Source organism: Suillus fuscotomentosus (genome assembly GCF_016647785.1).
Source record: "Suillus fuscotomentosus strain FC203 chromosome Unknown F5891scaffold_178, whole genome shotgun sequence".
NCBI lineage: Eukaryota > Fungi > Basidiomycota > Agaricomycetes > Boletales > Suillaceae > Suillus > Suillus fuscotomentosus.
The window spans coordinates 4090-20195 of record NW_024539690.1 but is presented as its reverse complement, the minus strand read 5'-3'; the positions used below and the strand labels follow the sequence as shown (position 1 = coordinate 20195).

At 46.4% G+C, this 16106-nt stretch overlaps 3 protein-coding genes across 3 annotated transcripts; all 3 read right to left on the bottom strand.

Moving 5' to 3' along the window:
* Positions 1–5183: 5183 nt before the first annotated feature.
* F5891DRAFT_1217226 (P-loop containing nucleoside triphosphate hydrolase protein) lies at positions 5184–5845 on the bottom strand (the record flags this gene model as incomplete). The annotated part of the gene is made up of 5 exons (XM_041369335.1): positions 5184–5356; positions 5407–5473; positions 5525–5569; positions 5618–5731; positions 5789–5845. Coding segments are annotated over 5 exons (456 nt in total), but the record flags the coding sequence as incomplete, so codon positions are not given.
* Positions 5846–6665: 820 nt separating this feature from the next.
* F5891DRAFT_1199178 (uncharacterized protein) lies at positions 6666–7235 on the bottom strand (the record flags this gene model as incomplete). The annotated part of the gene is made up of 4 exons (XM_041368722.1): positions 6666–6802; positions 6850–7029; positions 7076–7120; positions 7169–7235. 4 exons carry the CDS (start codon positions 7233–7235, stop codon positions 6666–6668), a joined length of 429 nt encoding a protein of 142 aa, XP_041217167.1.
* Positions 7236–7416: 181 nt separating this feature from the next.
* F5891DRAFT_1199177 (uncharacterized protein) lies at positions 7417–9782 on the bottom strand (the record flags this gene model as incomplete). The annotated part of the gene is made up of 8 exons (XM_041368721.1): positions 7417–7701; positions 7754–7854; positions 7907–7992; positions 8442–8627; positions 8705–8865; positions 8916–9110; positions 9157–9209; positions 9260–9782. The coding sequence occupies 8 exons, from the start codon at positions 9780–9782 to the stop codon at positions 7417–7419; spliced, it is 1590 nt and encodes a 529-aa protein (XP_041217166.1).
* Between the last annotated feature and the right edge of the window lie 6324 nt (positions 9783–16106).

The following is a 16106-nucleotide window of genomic DNA, read 5'->3' as shown; positions in this document are numbered from 1 at the left end:
CTTGATATGCATTTTGCAAATATGCAACAAATATACTAGAGAATGTATAGCTATGACAGGGGCATCTCATTTTGACTTGCCTTTTAATATACAAAAATTGTCTCAAATCATTAAAATACTCTAAAATACTCCAAGTCCCTTTGCGGATGGGCGAGAATTTGTCAAAGTCTACAAAAATTTAAAAAATGCAGGCAATCTGATTATATTGTTCAAAGTGGTGCACATAGGCCGGGATAGAACAAATCACAGGACAACAAAATGGCAATGATACAAAGTACCTCTGCTATCGGTATGTATTAATATCCACCTGGGTAAACCCTGGGTGTCGGAAACCTCGCCTGCACCCACACCCGCATGAAGGGTATGGGTTTTTGTACAACGAGCTCGCACTCCTACCCGCACCCATGCAGGGTTTCCCCGCAGGTAATAGTACATATAAATATTAAACTAGCAATTCTAAAAATATGAAAAAATGATCCTACACTCACCAACTGCAAACAGTGGGCAACGATCAGCATGGCTCGAACTCGAAGGACGATCGACACAACTCACAGGCTGCGAACAGTGGGCAACAACTTCAATCAGCACGGCTCGAGCTCAAAGGAGGACCAATACACTCACAGACTGGGATGACAAGTCACAAGGTGCTCTAATCCTTCTCCTTCTCTCTCCCTTCTCTCTCTCCCTTCTGCTCTTTCCATCCTCCTTGTCCTCCCAACTTCTCTCCAGTCCTCTCACTGTCCCACAATTCATCGAGTCCGCACGATCACATCACTTCATCGTTGGCACTTGCCAGCGTATCATTGGGTTGAACACTCGGAGATGACGTGTGCTGGCGATGGACAGGGGGAGGGGCGAGTGGTATGGGGGGTGCGAGTGGTATGGGCGTTGCTAGTGGCACACAAACACGTGCTGATGGTGTGGGGCACGTTGAGATGAATGCGGTTGCTGTAGCGGTTGCGAATGGCGAAGTGAGGGCTGCGGTTGATGGTGGCAGCATGGGCTGCATAGTCCAAGCTATGTGAGGTGCGAGTGATGGAGATGGTGGCGCAAATGATGGGTGTGCAAGAATAAGCACCAGTGATGTGGTGTGCATGAATGGCGTGCCCGTGGTACTGGGTACTTCCTGCCGGTTGGAATGTGTGCAGAGAGTTGCGCTGGGTTTGGTGTCACTGGTAGGTGCGCGCTGGCACGTGTCTGTGGGCTCACCATGTCCTGCAAACTGTTTCCTGCTTCCAACTTCCCCATTTCTTCCTGCCTTCTGTCCATTTGTCCACTTCCTCTTCCCAACTGCTCCATTCTCCTTCTCCTTGCTCCCATTTGTCGTCCGCGCGCGTCTGAGTCGCGTCAACACTTGTTGGCGTGTACCGGACGTGTGCGCTTGGCACTGGGGCTTGCTGGAAGTGGGTGGGCGTGGTGGGCGCTATTCTTGGTGGTGGTTGTGGCTGAGGTGTGCGCATGAGAGGTACAGCGTCCACTGTGGCTGATGCGGGAGGTGCAGCGATTACTGCCGGATGTGAAGGTGCTGGTGCTGGTGCGATGTGAGCGGAAGTGCATGGTTCTGAGTGTGAAATGGAACATTGTAAAATGAATACTTGTCAAGGCCGAAATTTTCAAAAACGGAGAAAACTCAGAATGTGAGTGCGGCGAAAGGCAATCAAACCAAACGAAGCAATTTACTTAGTAGAATGTGTGCATAAACGAGCCGAATTGTATTAAAGTCGAGAGGCAAAACAATTAATGCTGATACTGTAGACATAAGGGACGAGAGACTGAGTCGAAATCCGAGAGAATGCGAGAAAAAACCAAGCAGACAAGCAGAGTAGGCAAATCGCGAGCTCTCACTCTAGTCACCAGATGGAGAGAGATCCACACTGGTAGTAGTCAAATAAAAATCATTGAAAAAATAAAACTGGGGGAACTGACGTGTTAATGGGTCCAAAATGACCTTTTACCCTGCCAACGTCCTCCTCAAAGACCTTGTGCCGAAACCAAGTCATTGCTGAAGGTGCCGCGTGGAACTTGCGTGAAGACGAGCATTTCGGGGAATGAATATATACTATTTAAGAATCAGCTCTTTCCTTTGTACTTTAACTTATACAAAAATCAATAACATACCTGAGAGCTATGGGTCAGCTGAACGCTGTAAGTCACTTAGTGTTTTGTGTTGGCGTTACTCACTGTTTCATCTTAGCGTCTTTCTCGAATCCCAAACTTGAAGCAGAGGGGCAAGCAAGTACAAATGTATCAGCAGGTGGTGATTAGTTTTCGATATGTACGGTGCGTACTACTAATAGTCCATAATTTAATTTTTATTAACTCGATGTGCGCGATCTAGTGTGAGGATGAGGGAGGGGGAAGATGTGGAAGGCGAGGGGGCAATAGGTGAGGAGGCAATAGGCAAGGAGACGATGGGAGAGGATGATAAATAACAAAGTATTGCGAGGATCATGCACGGCGGGAGGTAGGAGCATGCAATCAAGACATCTAGGAATAATTTTGAGTTTGTTAGTAACGCGTCCAGCTTGTAAGAGCACATGACTAACGTGGCTTCATCAAGCACAATGACTCTGTTGTCTTTCACCAACACACGAGCCAGACTGAGCAGAGATCTCAACATCTGCTGTCTGTCTGGTTACCGGACTACACATTTGCGACAGCGAGGCTGTGACAGAGGTTAATCGATCATACAGACTGTAGTGGCGACATTGGGAGACCCACTGGTATATGTCAAAACCAACCCTATCTGAGCGGCATTTATCCCGGAGACGTCGATCATCGCGAGAAGAGCAACCTATTGAGATCATATTGAGTAAGCACGAGGTATCTGTCATTGGGTAGACGCCTACAAGGAAGACTAATATGGCTCCCATGAAGTCCAATCTTATTGCAAGCCATCTGAGGGAAGGTGATGAACAATGACCGCCAAGATATGCATAACTTGAAGGTTACTTGCCTCTGGTTCATGACCATGAGTAACAGAGCTCTGTCCTCCAGATCAATATAGTATCTATTGGCAGCAATAATCCGCTTCATTTCTCCGTAGCTGCAGATTGTGGGCAGTCCTGTTAAGGTCTCCGAAAAGTGGGCATACAAAAGAGAGCGAAGCATAGAGTCTGATGACCAACTTCAACGGAGGCTTTCACGTCAAAAATACAATAACAAACCCAGACGTTTGACTTTGCGAGCACCAGCTCGATAAAAGGCGGCAAAGAAGCCGTAACCGATAGCAATGAAGAACACAGCAATAACTAGTCAAGCATGAGCCACATCCTTGCAGATGATATCAATATGCTGACCAAAGTACGGACAGAAACGATGACAATAGAGCCAACCACGCTGGACAGCATGATGACAACTGGATCTCCAGTTAGTTTCTATAAATGAAGCGTGCAACTAACGTACGCAATCTCGTCGATTCTGGATCATGGATAAGTGACATCTCAGCATGCAGTGATATATGACTCACGTGGTAGTTTATTATCAATACCTGGATGAAAAGTTTCAGCAAGTACAAAATAGCAAAAATAAATGAGATACTGACCATTGATATCTTCGCCAAAAATGCCCAGGATTCAGCCCATAGGCTACAGGAACACAATAAGCATTGTTTTTAGCGCTTCCATATACAATCACTCACTGTAGTGTCAAAAAAGGACATAGACGCATGAAAGACATTGCATATGGACTTGTGGTGCAGGCTTTGAGATGCATAATATGAAATGAAATCCATTCCAGCACCACTACAGCAAGTTGTGTTGAGCGAGCGTGCCGCCATCAGCGATAGGAACTGACTTACAGCAAGCATACGAAGATTGCTTGAGCAACCCCTAGGCAGCCATACAGCGTCTGATAGAACGAGTTTGGTCAGTTGAATTTGCTGCGCCAGGATTTAGAAGAGAAATAAAAAAGTCAATAAAAAGATACTGACTTGGTCTCCCACCAAACTAGCGTGTACTGCTCATTGGGAGCGGAGGAAGATGGCTCCAAGCTGTTGTCATCACTCAGACACATTGTCGCGTCAGAGTCAGATGTGGACGGCAAAAGTTTCAGTATCCGACATCGTGTCCATGATGGCACTAGCGTATGCATTGCCGGTATAATCCGTTGTCGAGGGGATAGACACTTCAGCCTGTAAATGCACATTTTGCTCTTGAGAGAACAGAGGTCGGGGGCATATGCGCGGGGATCCCCCGCTGCCCAAAGCTCTAGGTCGACGACAGTGGGAAAGTAATTTTGAGCAAGATTAGGTCCATTTGCATATGAACCACCATCATAGCCATACTGGGACCATGCGGGGACTTCCAGCGATGCTCGAGGGACGGAAGAGGGCTGCGGAGAATAGTGTTGGCTCGGATCGAATGGGGGAAATTGAGGGAGACCAGCCACCGGAGCGGTGAACTGGTTCAACGTTGGAAACGACATCTGAGTATTTGGAACATCCGGTAAAGATGCTGAAGACCTGGAAAAATGAATGAGCAATGGTGGACACTCAGTTGGGGTGGCACGTACCAGTGATACACCTTTAGGTATTCATCTTCCTCGCAGGCCCGAGCCCATCTGCCACAGGCCGTCAGTTGAATCGATGTTTGGATTGAGGTAGAACTACATACTCAGCCCGGATGGCGGACACATCTTCAAAATAAGATAACTCTTGGGCGTCTTCCGAGACCGTGTTAGCGATGGCTTCATTGTGGATTCCAGGTTGAGAACACGAAAGGATAGTCCCGCTAAAAAAATTATGAGATGGAGCGCATCATCTGACTCGAGATTGAATACTAACCTATCCAACGACATCTGAAGACTGTCATATGAGGCACTAAATGTGGAAGGCATCATCAGCATATACCAAGTCAACATGTGAGTAGACTTACCTAGACATATCAATCAAATGGTTAAGATGAAGCTTCAAAACTGTTTCAATCAAGGGAAACATCTCAGATGAACTTGATCGCACCTTTCCAGGACACGGAGCCTGTCGACCGCTTCTCTTTGACGATCAAGCGACCTTCAAGTTCACCACTCCCAGTAGCCTGCTTTTTGGCTCTTTTTGACTTCAACTTCACATCCTCGATGGTAATATGTGTCTGCGGAATGACTTCCTCTTCCTGGGTTTCATCTTCCCCCTCCGAGGCATGGCCACTGAACTCTAGGTCGAAACGTGCAAAATCACCACCGCGAGAGACCAGATCCTCATAGGTCCCACTCACCATGAAAACACCATTCAGGGTATAGATGTAATCTACTTGAGAGAGGAAATGGATCACATGCGTGACCAGAATGACAGTAACACCACGATTTCGCAGGGCACCCACGATAGCATCTTGGAATAAGGACTTTCCAACATTAGCATCGACTGAAGGTGTTCTCCAATATGATAGACATGAAATAAGTGACATAGCTCACCTGCCGAGAGCGGGTCATCAAATATAACAATTTCAGGTTCAAAGTACAGAGCACGAGCAATGTTTACCTGGGTGAAAGATAAACATCAATCCTTAACAGATACAAGCCATGAACTCACTCTCTGCTTTTGGCCTCCGCTGAGGTTGATTCCCTTTTCTTCAATCTGAAATATAATATAAGCGGCGATATCAAATTGGATTCACCCACATACCTCAGTTAAATCCCCATCTGGGAGCAGTTGGAGGTTTGGAAGTAGACAAGCAGTTTCAATAATGCGCCAATATCTATCCTTCTCGAATGGTTGGCCAAAAGTGATATTATCACGCTAGGGTAAGATATTAGATGTACTTGCCCTTGAAGTTAGGGCAGAAACCATGCTGACCAATGTAGCATTCTGAATCCATGCGGTCTGTGGACAATAACCAATGCGACTGCCAAATGGCGCGGCTCTGGCCAGGACCCCTGTTGCCATCGAATGTCAAAAGAACTTAGCAACATTAGGTGAGCCGAGTGTAATTTATAAAGTTTTACAAACCTGGTGGGTGCAGATGCTGGCCATCACAGTGAGCCCAAAGAGCCCAAAGGCCATGGCAATCCCACGACCGACATTAGGGCCAGGTGTTCCTGCAACGAATGCAGCGGAATGCTCCTGCGCAGAGAATGATTTGCTGCCGGGGGAGGACAGGCATCAGAGGCCACCACAACCAAACACAGAGGTTGCTATTTACCCAAGGACGATAGGACCCATGAGTTGTGCAGTATCACAAAAGACCTGACAAGTGGTGTTGTACATTGATTATTGATTATGACAGCAATAAATGAGAGGAACACTCGTACCTTGAATATACCTCCAATCCAGTACATCCCACGAAAGACATCATTCAAAGTCCAAGTTCGGTCTTCCATGCCCTTATTTGATGGGTGGTGCTGATGGCAGGGTCTACGCGATGCATCCTGGATAAAGGATGATGTAATTGAGACGCTCAGAGGTATACCCCGAACTTGAACTTGCTGGAAGGTTTTGTCTGAGCGGTTCGCCTAGGGTTAGGTTTGGTGTAAAACATCTACCTACGCACACCTCAGCTTAACTGCCTGGAATATGGACACTAAGCAGATAAAAATTGGTAACCAAAGTGATAATGATAGGGGCAACACAACATAAATAAAGATAAAGTCAAACGTGCAAACGGCATAATATGGAATATCATTACAACAGCCATGCATGTCCTTCAAGGAAGGATACAGCTACAACAATGGTGTCATGTGAGCACAGAAGCATTGGAAGATATAGAGCCATCGAACCAATCGTCAAACCAATCATCAGACCGATTATCAGAAAAGTTGCTAGGTAGGCGTGATTCATAAGTTGTTGCACTTCCAGAAGATGTGCATGTGCCTACAGTCACGTCAGTGAGATAACAAAAGCAAAGACTGCAAACCCACCATCATTAGTACACCCAATCCCAGCAGTGCGTGCAATGGCTTCAGAGAACATGTCTACTTCGGACTGTGCTCGTCGTTTCATCAGCTGCAGAATGTGAAAATCCGACTTGAGCACATCCAGCGGTTTGTCCTCCTTTGTTTTGAAGTCGTTGGGGTTGTCGAGGCGGATGGGCTTCGTGACTGCACAAGATGCGCTGACATAGTCACCATATGTGACACTACTAACCCAAGGTTTTATCAAGCAAGGCAAGGGAAGAAATGAATTGTTGGGCTGCACGTTGTAAGAACACCAAGTCCACCATAGCAGAGTAATACTAACCTTTAATACGTGTTGGTGAAACTGAGGAATTTCTCGAGTTCACGGGAAATCCATTTGAAACTGCCATGACGTGGAAAGCCACGCCTCGCATTTCTCTCGAGTAGCTTTTGACGGTTGAGAGCGAACAAAATTGACTGAGAAGTCATCACCATGGACCAAGAGAGGTGTTTGTACATGCACGACAGGGTTCTCTCTCAGCATTGTCCTTTGCCATGTAGCTAGGGGGAAAATCGGTGTCAACAATCATGTCATGAGAGCATGCCCTTACGTGGGTGGTATTGGGTGTTCAGCTCTTCATACACATTCTCAATAGCTTTACTGAATAACGAAAGCTCCATTTGAGCTCGATACCTCCTCTCCTCCATCAAGCAACGCCCTCCTTGCACAAGGAATGTGACGTCAGTGTACTCTTCTTGCTGGAGCTGTCTCTCCACTGCGGCCACTCTGAGGCTTATATGAAGGATGGCGATAAGATCAAGGGGGTCGACCCATCCAAACAAAACAGATGCTGTGATCAGGAGGGATTCTGGAAGCTGGACTTTATGTTATGATAAAATAATTATGAAAACATGGGAGTGCACTGACAATGTCACGCCCCTGTTTCTGGAGCCAAGATTTCAGGGTGTTCTTGGTGTGCTCACCAAGCAAGTTTCTTGTCGAAAGAGTGTTAGGTGTAGGAAGCAAAGCTGAACATATATTTAACATATCGAAGTAGGAGGGGGGTAAGAAGAGGCTCACATGCGATCATTGAGGGCTTACAAGCGAGTATAGAGGCCGTGGCTGTGCGACGGCGGTTCTGGCAGCGGTGGCTGTACGACAGCGGTCTATAAAAAAACACAGTATATGACTAAGTGATTACGAGAATCTACTCACCTTGAATTTAGGTGATGAAGTTTATTGGACAACGTGCAAGTCCTTGTGAGAAAATCATCCGAGTCTGCGGTCGGTAGGCTTGAGTATCGTTATTTACTGAAGGGTCGTAGATGTACTTGGCCGTTCGCATGAACCATGCCTGTGGATTGCAGCTGCCAAAATCAAACTTGAGGTGCTTTGCTTACCACGACAGCATCTTAACCCTCAAATATCACAAGAAGATTTGTAACACAACACAACGCCAGATACATTCAAACCTGACCGATATAAACAATATATAGAAAGCGACTTCTACTTCAGATCGGCTTATTTGCAGCGGGCAATCTTGACAACGTCAGTTTTCCTGGATGTTGCATTCCCGTTTATCAGCAGCACAGAAATGAATTGCATGTTAACTCACTTCAAGTTGCAAAACCCTGCAAGGTAAATCAGGAGAATCAGGAGTTCTGGGTCACCTTGCTGTGCGAACAGGTCCATTGCCGTCCTGAGAAGTTCGTCATAAACCTCGCTAACAGAAGGAAATTGTGATAAGTTAGTGCTGACTCCCCCTGCCTTGACCGTATCTATCAGATAGGAGAGGAGAGTGCTGTAACACTAACAAAATGGAACACTTAAAAAAATAAGCACATAACGTAAAAGCGACTTACGCAGGCCCCTACAAACGCTAATGTCGCCGGGGGTAGATGTGAGGCGTGCCTGAAGATAGGGCAGTTGATATCAGCCATAGTCCTGATCACATTGGCCGATTTAGTGGGCCGGTATACCAGATAGTGAACGAGTGATTTTGCAATGCTCATGCGAAGGAACCGCATGAAATCATTAGTCTGTGTGGCAAATAAGACATTAACATTCAAAGTTAACGAAGAAAACTAACAGCAATCGGGAAACAGGTCGAGTTGGGAGACATAAACATGTTCATCAGTTGTACACACATGGAACACATGTCACTCTGCAGAGCGAAGGGGCATGGGTTTTGAAGGGTAAAATTGTTCATCAGTCCGCCGTCTGTGATTGCGATGGTAGCTGCCCATTTCATGAGGGACAGAAGGGCTGACAACCATTTACCGACCTATTCTAGGTGAGACAAGTAGATGGAATCAATGAAGAAAACGTACCATCCCCAATATAGCGTCTTCTGTGATATGGGTATGGCCATTGGATGATATAACTAAAAAGAGTCAGGATGTCCAGAGAATATTATATGAATGAGCTCCTGACTGCGACCCAGAGATGCGGAATCTATCCCAACCGCAGTGAGGCTCCGTTGGAAGAGCTCGCTGATGAACTGTTTAATTTCCTCGGAGTAATTGGCTTGTGTGAGTAGAAACAGATTAATGGGTATCCCGCGGGCAACATCAGATCTCATCTCGAGCCGCAAGTGAACGAGGACCGCTTTCCACTGGGGATACCGGTCTTGGATGGTGCTTAGTGTATCTGTACCGTCTGCTTGCACTTCAGGCTGCGTGACATCGTCATCAAGATTCGTTGTGCAGCCAGTCATGTTCACGGAAGGAACACCGGAATCCACCAGTACCTCAGCGACATTCAGAGTTTGACCTAGGGGTAGTTCGCCAAACACGGGAGACTCTGGCTCTGACACGATGGGATGTGACTCAAACGGCTCATATTCGTTGAACTCTGGGGCAACTATAGAGGTTTGAAAGGGCTGAAAGAGCTGGGATAAAGTGACAACAATGTCAATAGGGCCACGTCCCTGAGGATACTGGGCAAGAAGGGCCATTGTTTTCTGAATGCCTGGAGTGGGCTAGGATTTTGTCACGCGAGATAACTTCAAGATTGTAAGACAGGCTCACCCAGTCATATGTGATATAAAGAAGGTGGTCAGTTACCGTGTAGGCCTGGTGAGCCAAATCCAATTCCCAGATGGCTCAGCATGCTACAAGACTGGTCAGTGGGAAAGCAAGCGCAGTCCAAGTGCAACACGGTGCCTGGGTGTATATGGGCACAGACCCAGGTTCGTACATGGAATGGTGCATGATTTCCATCCCATTGTGCATGATCGGTGTCGCAATATAGCCAATCAAGGAGATCTGGTGTCTAAGCTATAGAGACGGTCAGTGTATGATGCCTGAAGAATGAGCCACCTATGGCGCCGAGGGACATGGATAAACACTGGTGTATAGTGAGACATTCCTGCAACTCTCAGAAGAAGAGAAAACTTACATATAGAGGGAACAATGTTGTTTCTTGTTTGCCAATGGAAACATAACCGACGAAATCGAACCCTGCATCTAGGCTGACGAGGCCCTGGAGGAGTGAGATAGTGACGTTGAAATAGCAAGGTCAAAAAAAAAATGCACAGAGATAGGCATCATGCTAGGCAAAAGGTTGCTGAAGAGATAGCATTCATGAAGTTGAGATTCCATGATATCTGCAGATGAAGACGTTGAGAATGGACGAAAAAATACTCATTTGAATACAATTACATACTTTGACCGCGGTTGACCGCATTTGGCCGCATCCATACGCCATCACCATGTAGTTGATGTATTACATGAAAACGACTCAGTTATGGCTCGAATAGTCGACCGTGAAAGCGGTCCCAATAGATTTAATGGTTTTGACGGTCACGGAATATTTGAGCTACATTTGCAGTAAAAATTAAGATATGATCTAGTTTTCATAGTCTAGATCTACTTCGCCATCATACATCTCATCGAATTGATCTGGTAATGATTCGTTAGAACCGAATGGCTGCTCAATGTCCAACCCATCATCAGTATCATCACTTTCATCGTCACCTTCTTCTTCATCTACTTCTACGTCGTCTGTGAGATCTTCCACATCATGGTTAAACGATGCCTGTAAGCTAATGTCTTCTCGTTGAAGCTCAACCTGCATGGTGCGATAGTGAGAATATACATGTCCGACACCAAGCCTGAAGTGAAAGTGCATAAGCATATCGTGGTCAATGAACCTAATATGACAAACTCGAAATCAATATTCTCATCCACGTTGCATTACGACCAACTTACCGATTGACATAGTATTCACGCCAGTCATCTTTGTCCCCTGCAAATGCTGACACACCTGATCCATCAGCATGTCTCTTGCCTCTGGCGAAATGAGAAATGATGTGACAACCCCGAAGGACATCGGCAGGATCAAGAAAGTCGAACGAGTGCTCGTGGTTCAGGGGCAGGAAGTTCACTCGATCCAGGGTTGAAGTTGCCCAGGCGGAGACTTCATCCATAGGCTCGTACCAGCGGATCCACAGGAACTCCATTCGTATCGGAGTGTAGTCAACCATACTGTGTCCAATGAATATGACATTTACGTGGTATACGCCAAGTACCCTACCGTAGTTGTACCTGTGACCATGGCACCCGATATCGTTGTCGGAGCGGAGCACCATAATGTTGCAATGCGAAGTCCTTGGATTGATAACGTCCTGGGCTCTTCGGACATCGCAGGTCGTATAGTTGAACCTAGCGATGTTATGCTGATATATGCGATCATCCTTGAGAATAATTGTATTGATATCCTGTTCATCTCCTACTCCTGAGGGGGTAATGATTCGACGTAAGAGGTGTTCCTTCAGTTTCGGAAGGAAGTTCTGCAAGAGCGTGTTAGAGGGTTTTCGATAAAGCAGTATATGACCAACTTTCATGGCTGGATCACCCGGGTGGCTGATCAAGTATGATCCTATATGTATAGGGTACTTCTGTGTCAGGCCAATATGATGATGAGCCTGAGGGCTTCTTGCTACCTCAGAAATTTCAACATGGGGGCAATTGAAATTAGTGTCAACAATTCAACGAATGCGAGCCTGACGGCACTCGATCCGAGTCAGCTGTTGAACAAAAGATTTACGATCGGTGCGACGATATCTGGCTTTGGGGGAATGGTGTTCAAGTTCGCCCTGGAAAACTCAAGTCAGGGCAGTTCATAGTGGAAGATTATATAGGACGGACCGGTTCAGTACTGTAGGAATCAGATGTGCCATACTGATGAATGGTAGACACATAGTCTCCCAACGCGTGAAATTTGTATGTTTGAATATTGAACACTTTGCTGCGCTTCAAATTCTCCGAGGCGTCCACCTCTGCTTGCTCTACGACACGAGTAGATTGTGTACATTTATGCCCTGCCTTCTGGTGCACTGCCTTCTTTGCACGGCGTCGGGCACGAGCCTTGACTTCCTGGCCAAGTTCGCGGGTCCTGTAAGCATTGCAAACTGTTGCCTTGAATTGACGAAACTGTTGACCGAGTGCTGACGTCACGTGGTCCATAATTTCGAGCATCAAATCAGAATGCATTCGGAGCTTGGCTAGCCCATGCCAATGAGCCATGGTGAAGAGAAACTCAAGAACAGTCTGATTATGTGGCTCAGGAAGAAGGCCATCAAAGATAGGGATGGAGCACTGTGCATTGTGTCAGCCTATCTAAGTTGAATGGCGGCAAGATCATACCTGGAGGAGATCTTCAAAGTTTCGAGCCGCCAAATGTTTCATCTCGGAAGAATTGGCCGAAAACTTTCGAATGGTGGCTGGTCCAAACATCGGAGTTTGCCTGTATCTGATGACAGAGGAGTCAGCTGAATCAGACAAGTAACATGTTAGCATACATCATACCTCTGGTCCAATTGATGAATGAGACCCGGGTCCTGCGCCGTAATGATCCGTAACAAGTGAATAAACAACATCTTCCACATGCTGATCTCAAATTCATGTAACAAATCCACCACAAGAGCATGAAATATACTGAAACCCATATGCCCCAGGCGGTCTGAGAATGCATTCTAAGACATAGTAAGCTATGGTTGGCGAACGAACTGGAAGTCTTACTGAGGTAGGTACCCACAACTGCGGCTTCAAAATGTGTTCCACCGCTGCACTGCCGACCGCGAAGTTTTGCTCATAAATCAGCGAGCGAGCATCATTCACCATCATTCTTCTTCTCTCATCACTGCGAAAGAGGGTTTGGCGTTGTTTTCTATCTAGAGGCATGCCCATATTATGAATATGATTCTTCGGTATAAGGCAGCGGGGACATGGACACCCTCCTAAGTTTCTAACCGTAGCTATGAGTACTCTAGTAAAATTAGAGTCAATACTATTCAAGGTACAAATTGAGTATACGGACTTTTCTGGATAGTCTGCAGAGTAAGTGAAAATCCTCGGATAAAATCTGTGTTTGATGCCGTCACAGCAACACACTACAATGCCGTGTTCGTAAGCTTCGAGGAACTCATCATCCAGCAGAATCCTCCATTGCTCATGAAAGAACTCCCTGTGGCAATGTGTTGCGCACTCGCTGTTCAGGCCTTTCCCATCTGTAAAGGCTTTGAATGAATCGTGGAGCTGACAATACGATGTTTAAGTATGCACCATATTGAACAATGTAGGAAGGTGTACCATTTCAAAGTAAGCGACATGGTTGCTCAAGTTGAGCGATGGTTTGCAATGGCGATACTTAGACTCGTTGCCAAAGTACATGTAGGTAGGCCACAACTTGGCATTGCCAAACAAAGTGAGTTGCATAGCATCAGACCAAAACATGAGGACAGCCACCACTCGAGGTAAATCGCAACCAGGTTCCCCTGGTGATTCTTGTAAGTTGCTGTGAGCTTCGTGAAACACGGTGGATGTGTACAAGTCCCCATAGATGGAGACTTCGGCATCCAAATGAGGAGAATTCCAACGCAGCTGGTACGGCTCATAATGGAATAGCTTATCATCTCGGGCGTTAGCCAGCTTCTCTTGCAAAACACCCACGAGAGAACGATGATACAATTCAGCAACGTGATAACACCGTGAACCTGGTACTTCAGTGGTGCGTGCAAATGGCACCTCAATAGACACCGGTGATCTTTTCCATCCAGCGTCTTCATCCTCCCATTCCTCTCCATCTCCCTCATCATAGTCGTTGGTACCAAGCTGTGAGTTAATTTTTTTCCAATGGGTAGAGCATACATCGGTAGCCTTGAAGGTACTGTCACCCATGATCTTCATCAGTTTCATATAGTCTTCTTGCGATTTCTGCACTCCTTGATTCCAATACCAATTGCCGAGTTCAAACGAAGAACGGTTAGGATATGGATGATACTGAGACTCGCCGCTCGCAGAGAGAGGCGCATGTTCGTCATCGTTGACTTGAGGGATGCCCTGTATTAACGACAAGTCCGCAATAGTAACATACTCCTCTGGATCGTGGGATGGCACTTCAGACGAGAAGTATTGACGCATGAGCCCAAAGACATTTTGGGGGGTGCATAATACAGTGCGTACTGGTAAAGCAGATGGATTATTTGAAGCGACAACAGATACCATGGGCACAAGATGACGGTCGCGAGCTTTCAACGGTATAGTAGGCGGAGGCTGTGGAAGCACATCTCTGAATCTTAATGGCATCTGGCGGTTCTGACGCCTTGTTCGGCGCTCTACCAGGGACATGTCCTCTACGTCATTTTGAGCTCCTTCACCTTCAGGAGGGCCACCCACGCCCTCAGTAGCAATGGAAGGATCAGGTAGAGATACTACTGTCACTTCGAGATGTGATGATGTTGAAGGAATGACATGCCAGGTGGTCGGAGGATGGTATATGAAGTGATCCCATAACCGGCCCAACCTCGATGCGCGGCTTCTTCCTGCCAGTTAATAATTCCTTGAAAGACGATATGGCTGATGAAAGACGCTTTTTCGTTTGAGAGCATGACCGTCGATGGTAATTGAAGTAGTTTTGCGCTGTGAAGGTGCACTTGCAGGCGCAAGTGTAACCAGCAGTTGACATGACAAAAAAACTGGAATATGGACGGATCGCACCACCCAAGACATCGTGCAACGATCGAAGCCGAATAGACTAAACAGGGATCGCGCTACCGAAGTGGCAGAAATTTGTGATCGCAGAGTACCTGAAAATGGAGACCACAATCGCCAGGCACCTGAAAAGTGGAAACCGTGTGAGGTTGAGTGGCTGAAAATGGTGATCAGCGCAGTGGTAGCATATCTTGCAGAGATGCATAAATGCCCACAATGAGCTCAAGGTGTCTTCCATGCTCCAGGAATGTCTCGACTCTCTTCTCCATATTCTGAAACACTGGAATGTCCTCGATTTGAAGCTGACCCCAAGATCGTTAGAACGCTGGTGGATATTTTGATTTCCCGCCATGGGATACTTCACTATCATGGCCCAACGGGGGAGCTAGCCACATATCAATGGTAAATCAGTTGATTTTATGGAACACTTACTCCACTCACCCGAATGACAGGCCAACCGACGGATATGGGCACAAACTTCATCCGTCGCAGTTTCTGAAGTATCGCGAGACGCATGCGTTCCGTTACCCATCTTGCCTTTGCTCCAAAGTTGATAATTATGTTGAGGCTTCAGTTTTTCAACGAACTGCAGGGATATGTCGCCGAATGTGCGACCAGCACTTGCGGCTACATGTGTGAGTTGGGTTCCTCAACATCAAGGCGCGCGGATCACTAACTGTTAACTTAGTAAATGTAGAAAAATTCTTCGACAAAGCCTACATACCAGCTATGCATTATCCATGCAAAGGTATACACTTGTATTTTACGCATGTCCTCACACGTTCATACTCTCAAAGATTATCGACCAATCTGCACATCCATTAACGGACGGAAATGGCGACGTTCTTGGACAAGGTCCGCAACGGTGTCTCCCACATCAACATCGTAGTACAAATTAATTGTCGTAGACATATCTATAACTGAAATATCAGTGTCTTATTTTAAGTTTCAAAGTTTAGTACTAACAAGTGATTTATCATGCAATGTACCCAAGACCAGCAATGATATTATGAGCCTGACGGGGCCTGTCAGTACATCCATCAATTCTAGATAGATACATTAAAGATGTCCATCACAGTGAGCCACATATTACAGTGACCTATCTCCATATAATACGAGGGAATGGACGTGCATAATATCCTGTATGATACGGGCCAGCGGACCATGGGCCCATGATAAAAATATCCTTGACTATGACAGATGGGCCGGGAGGCAAATTATTCCCGATGGAGGCGGGTGGGCCCATGCAGGGAATATATAGAGTAGATGAGTGGGCCGATGTACAT